Source organism: Cajanus cajan, chromosome 5, assembly GCF_000230855.2.
Source record: "Cajanus cajan strain Asha chromosome 5, NIPB_CcT2T_4, whole genome shotgun sequence".
NCBI lineage: Eukaryota > Viridiplantae > Streptophyta > Magnoliopsida > Fabales > Fabaceae > Cajanus > Cajanus cajan.
In genome coordinates, this window is record NC_138521.1 from 31,007,837 (window position 1) to 31,016,625 (window position 8,789).

General features: G+C 32.3%; 1 protein-coding gene across 1 annotated transcript; it reads right to left on the reverse strand.

Annotated features, from left to right (window-relative positions):
• Positions 1-411: 411 nt before the first annotated feature.
• LOC145957957 (secreted RxLR effector protein 78-like) lies at positions 412-948 on the reverse strand. Its single transcript, XM_083074398.1, has one exon. It carries the CDS (start codon positions 946-948, stop codon positions 412-414), a length of 537 nt encoding a protein of 178 aa, XP_082930524.1.
• Between the last annotated feature and the right edge of the window lie 7,841 nt (positions 949-8,789).

Consider the following 8,789-nt stretch of genomic DNA (forward strand, 5'->3'; position numbering starts at 1 on the left):
CATACTTTCCTCCAACTCACCCAAGATATTTTACGGTTACCTTCCTTTGCTCCCCATAAGAAATTCCTTTAGAGTGTGACAATCTTTCTTACTACCTTTTTGGGCATCTTGAAAAAAGACAGGTAGTATAGTGGTAGATTTGTTAGGACAGAATTTATAAGACAAACTCTTCCCGCCATTGACAAAATTTTGCTCTTCCAGCCGGATAATTTTTTGTTGAATTTGAGCAGCACAGGTTTCCATGTATCAGCCTTTCTTGGGTTTGATCCAATTGGTAAGCCCAAATACAAAAATGGCAGATGCGTTATCCTACAATTCAGCATGGTCGCGAACCTCTCAACTTCCACTGGTTGTGCACGGACAGCCCCGAACAAGCTCTTGTTGAAATTCACTTTTAGTCCGGAAGCAAGTTCAAACCATCGTAAAATACCTTGTGATGATGTTAGTCTTTGTTGCTTCACCTAAGAATAGTGTGTCGTCTGCAAATTGAAGCATATTAACCTCCACCTGGTCTTTACCCACTCTGTAGCGTGTATATAAACCTTTGTTAACAGCCTCTCTCATCATCCCAGACATCCCTTCGGCGACAACTAGGAATAGGAAAGGTGCCAAGGGATCACCTTGGCGTAATCCTCTTTGTGTGGTAAATTCCTCCGTTGGGCTCCCGTTGACAAGAACGGATACTTTGGCCGATACAAGACACTCCATAATCCATTGTCTCCATTTACAGTTAAACCCGAGTCTTTGTAGCATGTACAGAAGAAATCCCCAATTAACAGTGTCATAGGCCTTTTCGAAGTCGACCTTGAAGAAAATGCAGCTCTTCTTTTCCTTTTTAGCCTCATCAATCACCTCACTAGCTACCAGTATACTCTGTAATAGGTTTCTGCCCCCCAAGAATGCAGATTGAGCGTTGTCTATGACATTCACGGTTAGTTGATAAGTCATAAGTATAATTAATCATATATTATTATAAATATGACTACTTAAGGTAATAATAATTAGGTTTATTTTTTTTATCAGCAATGGTAAAAATTATAATTTATTTAACAATCATATTTATTTACTATAGAAATTTAATGTTTTATAACTTTTAGATAAAATTTAACTAATTTATTAATTAGCTATGAATTTATCACTTTATCACTCAATTTTTTTTTGTCAAATCAAAATAGTAAAATTAATCATATATTATCTTATCTTTACACTTGAATTAAAAAAATATTAAATATAATATAGGTAGTAAATATTTATTGTAACGTTTTATTTAATATTTTACAACTTTTAAATAAAATTTAATTAATTTATTGAAATAATATTTATTTTCTAAACCTATTTATTTGTTACTAGTGTTTGAATTTGTACATTTCACAAAATAAATATTTATTACATATGACTAAAATTTATAATAAATTATATTTTTAATTTTAAGCATGTGAGGGTTATCCTTAATCGAATCGAAATTCCAGGAATAATTTCACCTTAAGTTTTATTTTCACATGAAGTTGGGTATACTACAAGAAAAATGTTAATTTCCGACGGAAATTTCTGACAGAAAAGAGTAAATTCTGGCGGATTTAAATCCGTCCGAAAGGTGGCCTCGAAAAAAAAATCCGTCAAAAATTTTCGTCGAAAATTATAATTTTTTTTTAAACTTTAATAAATTTATTAATGTAACAGCCCTCATATTTGGTCTCTCAAGGGTTCTATTTCACGACATTTCACTTTTTAACATGTTTTATCCTTACTTGCGCAATTTCTGGGAAACTTTCCAAAAGGTCACCCATCCCTATACTACTCCAGGTCAAACGCGCTTAACTATGAAGTTCTGATGAGTAAGCTACCGAAATGTATATGTATGTTGTCAATATAACTTGTACAAATTAATTCATTTAAGTCATCCTCAAATATATAATTTCATACTCTTACTATAATAATAATATATAATAATTTTATATTACGAATAATAATAATAATAATATATTCAATTATTCTTTATTTATATGTACTTACTTTTATAATTAACATCTACTTATTTCTATTTAAAATTATAATTTAAATTATTTAATTTTATAATTTATAATGATAATATAATTTATAAAATTATAAATATTTATTTATTACATACTTATAAATTAAATTTTAACATTTTAAATAAATTATTAATCAATTTAATATATTTATTTACCTTAAATCAAACATATAAAATTCAAAAAATGTATTTATCCTTGTTTTATTTTCTAATAATCAACCATTAATAAAATACTAACTTAAAATCTTATCTGATTATATCATAATATTCTCATATCAAATTTAAAACCAGATATTATTTATATAAAAAGATTAAGATTATATAGTAAATTGTTAATAATATTTTAGTTAAATAATTTAAAATAATTAATATTTCAATTATATTGTTAATTAGCAAATAATTTATTCCAAAGCTAATTAAATTTTTTATATTAATTATTAGTAAAATTTAATAACTTTTAATTTAACAATTAATTGGATCGATGAAATTCAACACACACCATGAGTTATTGAGCGGAATAACTTTACCAAGAGTTATTTTGTAAGTTATCTTAAATCAAACATATAAAATTCAAAAAATGTATTTATCCTTGTTTTATTTTCTAATTATTAACCACTAATAAAATACTAACTTAAAATCTTATCTAATTATATCATAATATTTTCATATCAAATTTAAAACCAGTTCTTACATTTTTGACAAATATAAATTTGTCGAAAATATTCCATCAATAATATAGTTTTAACTAAAAAAAAATTTTTCATCGAAAATATAAATTTTCTGATAGATTTAATTTTTTTATATAAGACATCTTCGATTAATATAACATTTTGTATATATGATTTAAGAGTAAAGAATTTTCAATTTAACCGTTGGATTTACAAAATTCACATTTAATATAAAGTTATTGAGCAGTGTAATACTTAATAAAATTTACACCGGTGTAATTATAACCCCCCTTATATATATATATATATATATATATATATATATATATATATATATATATATTAAATGTGACTTTTACTAAGTATTACACCGCTCAATAAATTTATATTAAATGTGAATTTTGTAAATCCAACCGTTAGATTGAAAGTTCATATCTCTTAGATTATATATACAAAATTTTATATTAATCCAAGATGACTTGATACTTCATTTTTATAAAATAAAATTGATGTAATATATTCATTTCAAAATGCACTAAAATATGAACACTTTGATTACCTTCCAGTTATTGTTCAATTTTAACAAAATTTGATATACACGTATAACGTGATATGAACTTTCAATTTAACGGTTAGATTTACAAAATTCACATTTAATATAAAGTTATTGAGCGGTGTAATACTTAGTAAAAGTTACACCGGTATAATTATAACCCCCTATATATATTACTTCTCGAAAATAAAAAATTTATGTTTTTTCTTATAAAATATAAAACTAATATTTATGTTAAATAAACTAATATATGCACTAATTAATTAATAGAAAACTCATGAAACACACAAATATGAAAATATTCACACTTGAACTTGCTTACTATAATTTTAAAGAAAATATAATAACATCTCTAAGTATTTTATAAATATTTAAAAATAAATATTATTTATTTAAAATAATTGTTAAGATCGAAAATATTAATTTTAGAAGTGGTTTAAATATATTTTAGTCCCTATAAGATGGGTGATTTTGATTTTGGTCTTTGTAAGTTTTTTTCTTTATTTTTCATCCTTGTAAGATTTATAAAGATTTTTTCGTACTTGTAAAATGAGTAAAATATTTTTCTTTGATTTTCATCCCTCTAAAATATAAATTCACTAGTTTGATTATTTTAAGGTAGATAAATAATATTTATTTTAAAAGATTAAAACAAAATTTAGCGGTGTTAAATATCAATATGATAATAGTACGTAATTGTTGTAGGTGATACCTAAGATAATTATTTATCTTTTTTATAAAAAAATAAAAAGTAGTTAAAAATGATCACATAAAAAATAAGTATTAAAAATAAAAATTCTAGTTTTAGAAAATGAATTTTTTTTTTATTTATAGAAACTAAAATCAAAACTTATTAATTTTATAAGGATTAAAGACATATTTAAGTCATTTTAAAAAGATAAAATTAAAGAAAAATATTTTTTAAAAAATAAAAATAAAAATTATTCATTTTATAATATTAAAAATAATATTTATAAATTACAAAAAAAAGCGATCATCGGATTCCCGAAGAATTCAAACAAGGGACATTAGGAAGTGTGCTATGGTCTTAAATTTTTCGACGAAAATGAAAATCCGTCGAAAATTTATGACGGATTCATATTTTCGTCGGAAATTTCTGACGGAAATATAAATTCATCGAAAATTTCTGACAAAATCTTCCATCGAAAATTTTTCGTCAAAAATTTCCAACAGATTTATATTTCCGTCAAAAATTTCCGACGGAATTTTCCTTCGAAAATTTGCGTTTTTCTTGTAGTGGTAGATGATCACTTTCCCAATGAGATTGGTGAGTCCCTTTTTCTTTTGTTAGTTTGATGTTCCAAAGGGAGATGGTACTTGCAAAAGAAACTTCAATCCTTAAGTTAGTGCTTTGTAGGTGTGAATGTTTCATATATGTAGTGCACGTACCTTGATGGTGGTTAGGGTTTAAGATATGATGAGATCATATATTCATCTTTTTATCTTGTCAGTTGAGGAATGACTTGATCCTTTGACCGATGTGATTAAATGGTTTGGGGCCGAGGTGAATCACAACGACCAAGGTCAATGTGGCACTATGCGTCCGATGTTATCGATCTGGTGTGTTTGGTACAAGTTTCAATAATTTTTGCAAGTATGTAATTTTGGTCTCTAAATTTTTGTATTGAAAAATAAATCCCTTTCATTTTTTAAATCAAATAATGTTGGTTCAGGTATTAATATATCATTTTAAATTGAACATAAAATACTAGCATGCTTGTGAACGACACTACCTAATAGGAAAAGTTACTTAATCATGTTAGTTTTCATATAAAAAAATACTATTGTTTTTTATTGAATCTCAACGACCAAGGTCGGTATGGCGCCATGCTTCCGATGTTATCGATCTGGTGTGGTTGGTACACTAGCCCCAAACTTTGAGTGTTTTGAACAGGCCAAAAAGCTTACTCAAATTATAAGGAGGAGTGTCACAACCCTTCATTTTCTAGCTTGTCAGTTCATATCCCACGTGTCATCTAGGGGTCGCTTCGTTTCTCGAAACAATGTGCCTCATGATATCAAATGACAACGATTATAATGAAGGGTGGCAACTCATAATGGGGAGTTGCTTCGTGTCATTATGAGCCCTATTCAATAGGGTCCATTCCTCGACATTTTTGTCATTTTCTAGCCTTTAAGTACTTCGTGCCATTTTCATTTTATCTCTCTCACTATTATTCACAGAGTTTCCATTCTCCCGGTCTTTTTTCTTTTTCCTTTGTTCACATCATCTTCTCCGACCACCCCGTCTCCTCCAGTCACCATTTCCACCTTCGTTTCATGTTTTCGTTCTATTCAGGTACCTTTTCCTCCTTTTGCTTCTTTTGCTTGGTCTTAGACATTTCTACCATGTCACGTCTCTTCGATTATAGCCCTCTGGCTTCGAATGAAGTGATAGTGATGGGTAAAAAGGGGGTTGTCGTCGGTGACGACGACAGCCAAAAGAGAAAAAAGGGTGGGAGAAATAGGAAGGATTCCCACCCCACCATCTTCATTGCTGGCTATGAATGGGTTGGAGGTGACGTTGGAGAGTTTGAGAGTAGGTATAGGTCCTTTCTCGAAGTCAATTCCATTTGCAAATCCTTGAAGATCTGCTCATCAAGCGTCATTAATCTCATTTGGGTTGAACCATGTCAGCTTGGCGCTGTAGACCCCTAAAATTGTCCGGGTCGGAAATAAAGCTTGAAGACTCTCGAAGACTGAAGGAAGATCAGCCAGAAGGACTCCTGGAAGGCCCTAGGAGGGTTCTCTGTAGGTCTAGAGGTCTTAGAATAGCTCAAAATAAGGAAGTGGAGGGAATGAAGCCCAATACGGCCGTACTGAACTTAATACGGCCGTATTGAAGCTTCAATACGGCCGCAGTGAACTCAATACGGCCGTATTGAAGTTTCTGAAACTTCAATACGGCCGTACTGAAATCAATACGGCCGTATTGAAGCTTCAATGCAGCCGCAGTGAACTTAATACGGGCGTATTGAAATTTCTGAGCTTCAATACGGCCGTATTGAACTCAATACGGCCGTATTGAAGTTCAAAAATTTCAATACGGCCGTATTGATTCTGTAGCCCGTATTGGGCCTGTTCCCTATAAATATGACGTCAATTGGACGTCATTCCACACTTGGACACACAGTTTTAACCCTCTTCTTGAGTATTCTGGGTTTTTTTGAGCAGTGCTCTGCCTAGAAATCACTCGGAGAGTTGATCCGACGAAGTTTTTGAGTTCTGAGCATTTTGCTTGAGTCTCGAACTAAGTCGAAGGGAAATCCATCGGATTTCCAAGTCAAAAATTATTTTTTAGGAAGGAGTGAGCGGGCTTGTAGAGCGAGGGAACGCCAAAAAGCTTCCCAGTTTTACTTGATATATAAAAAGCACACTTCAAGAGGTTTCTTTTCTAAAAATCCCTTCTTTTACTGCTTTCTGTGTGCATATTAAACTGTCATCATGTAGATAGTTAATTTATAATTGCTTAGAATAAATAGGGGTAATTTAGTAATTTTGTACTATTATTTTTTAGAAATAATCTGTCATAGGGAACCCGAAAGGGGCGTTGTGGGGTGCTAACACCTTCCCCACACGTAACCGACTCCCTTACCCAACTCTGGTTGTAATGGCCGAAGTTGATTTATAAAATCAATTGCCTTATCCCTTTTTCCAATGTTTTGAGTAAAACATTGGTGGCGACTCCACGAACCCTTCCTTTTACTACGAAAACCACTAATCCATGGAGGGTCCCGCTTGGGATTAACATGGATTGGTGAATCATTTAATAAAATTGCTCGTTTGACAAGGTCTCAGTTTGAGAATACGTCATTCTAGCAATCCATATTTTTAAACAAATAAACGAGTCCAACCATCCTTCGCGAATGCCGAAAGCCCTGTTTTGGGCCGGTGGCGACAGATGGCGACTCCGCTGGGGAAGCCTCGAGAGTCAGTCCCATTTAGTGACAGATTATTTTTAACAAATAATAGTTAAAAATTACTTTATTACCCCTCACTTGTATGATAACATGTTTATCTATTTGGCTTTAATAACTGTTGTATTTTTAAATTTACGCAATTGTTTGAAATAAAAACTGCACACAAACCTTTGCACACAACAGTTCCCTCTATACCCGGGGGCATGAGTGATTAACCATAGGGAGTGGATGTTAGTACGGCCGGTTGTCGAATGGGTCTATAGGTGCCCGTAGACCGTTGTCGGAAAACATCACTCAAGGTGATAACCATGAACTTGAGTCCGACGGTGCGTTGGAGCTTTCCATCGACCTACGATGAGAGGAATTGGGTCCCTATAATGGGGGCACCTTGGGGGCCTCAGACCGGTGAGAACAGTTAGAACCACCTTGAATATGCACTTTTCTGCAGGATACCCCTACCTCGTGATTCGCTCGTGACTGTTCGTGGATGAGTGAATTGTTTGTGCATTGTTTATGTGAAATTGTTTGAGCATACATTGCATTTCTTTAAACATACAACATTCCTATTCTTTTAAAATAAAAATAAATAGGAATAAGGATCTTCCATTGCATGGTGTTAACATCTACCTTCATCACATTCATGTAGGTAGTTTCCCTTTTCACCCAAAAAAATACAAAAAATATATAAAATAAAAATACCCAAAAAAAAAAAAAAAAAGAAAAAAAGGGTTATTTATCCAAACCAAGCAATATCATGCATCATCTTAGGGACATCCTAAAAACATGATAATGCTTAGTTGAATAAACACAATGCATGCATATTCAACGTCATCATCTCATATCATGCATTCTTATCAAAGATCATGGAGGGATCTAGATTTGCATTTCATACATCCCTCCTAGTAATTCATTAATAAACATAAATAAAAAGAAAGGATTAAATCGATGCGTATGTTCAAGATGGATCGCACGCCATTTGTTATTAAGTGTAAGCCAACAACCGCGCCAAGCGAGCACACGTCAACTCCGTTGTTGGTAATCAAGACAAACAAAGGGGAAGGTCCAACACCATTAAGGATCACAGTTCCAAGGCCTTTCCCTTACAAACCAAATAAGGCTGTGCCGTGGATATACGACATCCACTCTTCTGCCGACAGCGATATCTCCAACATCGCTGGACTTGGGGGCATGACTAGGAGTGGTAGGATCTACACTCCCGATGATCTTCATAACAAAGCCCCCAAGAATAAAGAAAAAGAAGAAAAGAAAACCGAGGAAAAAGAATCCGAGGAGGAGACTGACAAGCTGTTAAAATTTATCCGACAGAGCGAGTACTCCATCGTGGATCAACTTCATAGGACGCCAGCAAAGATTACGCTGTTGTCGTTGATCCTATGCTCCGAACCGCATCGGCAAGCTCTGTTGAAAGTCTTGAACGAGGCATACGTGTCGCACACTATCTCCCAAGACGAGTTTGAGGGGATTGTTAGTCACATCAAGGCTAATGATCACCTCACCTTCATCGATGAAGAAATCCCCGCCGAGGGATCAAACCACAACAAGCCCTTGCACATCTCTATAAAGTGCAAGGAGTA

Bases quoted from the DNA above. Each gene is read 5' to 3' on its own strand.
- LOC145957957 (XM_083074398.1), bottom strand. From the start codon at position 948: ATGACTTATCAACTAACCGTGAATGTCATAGACAACGCTCAATCTGCA.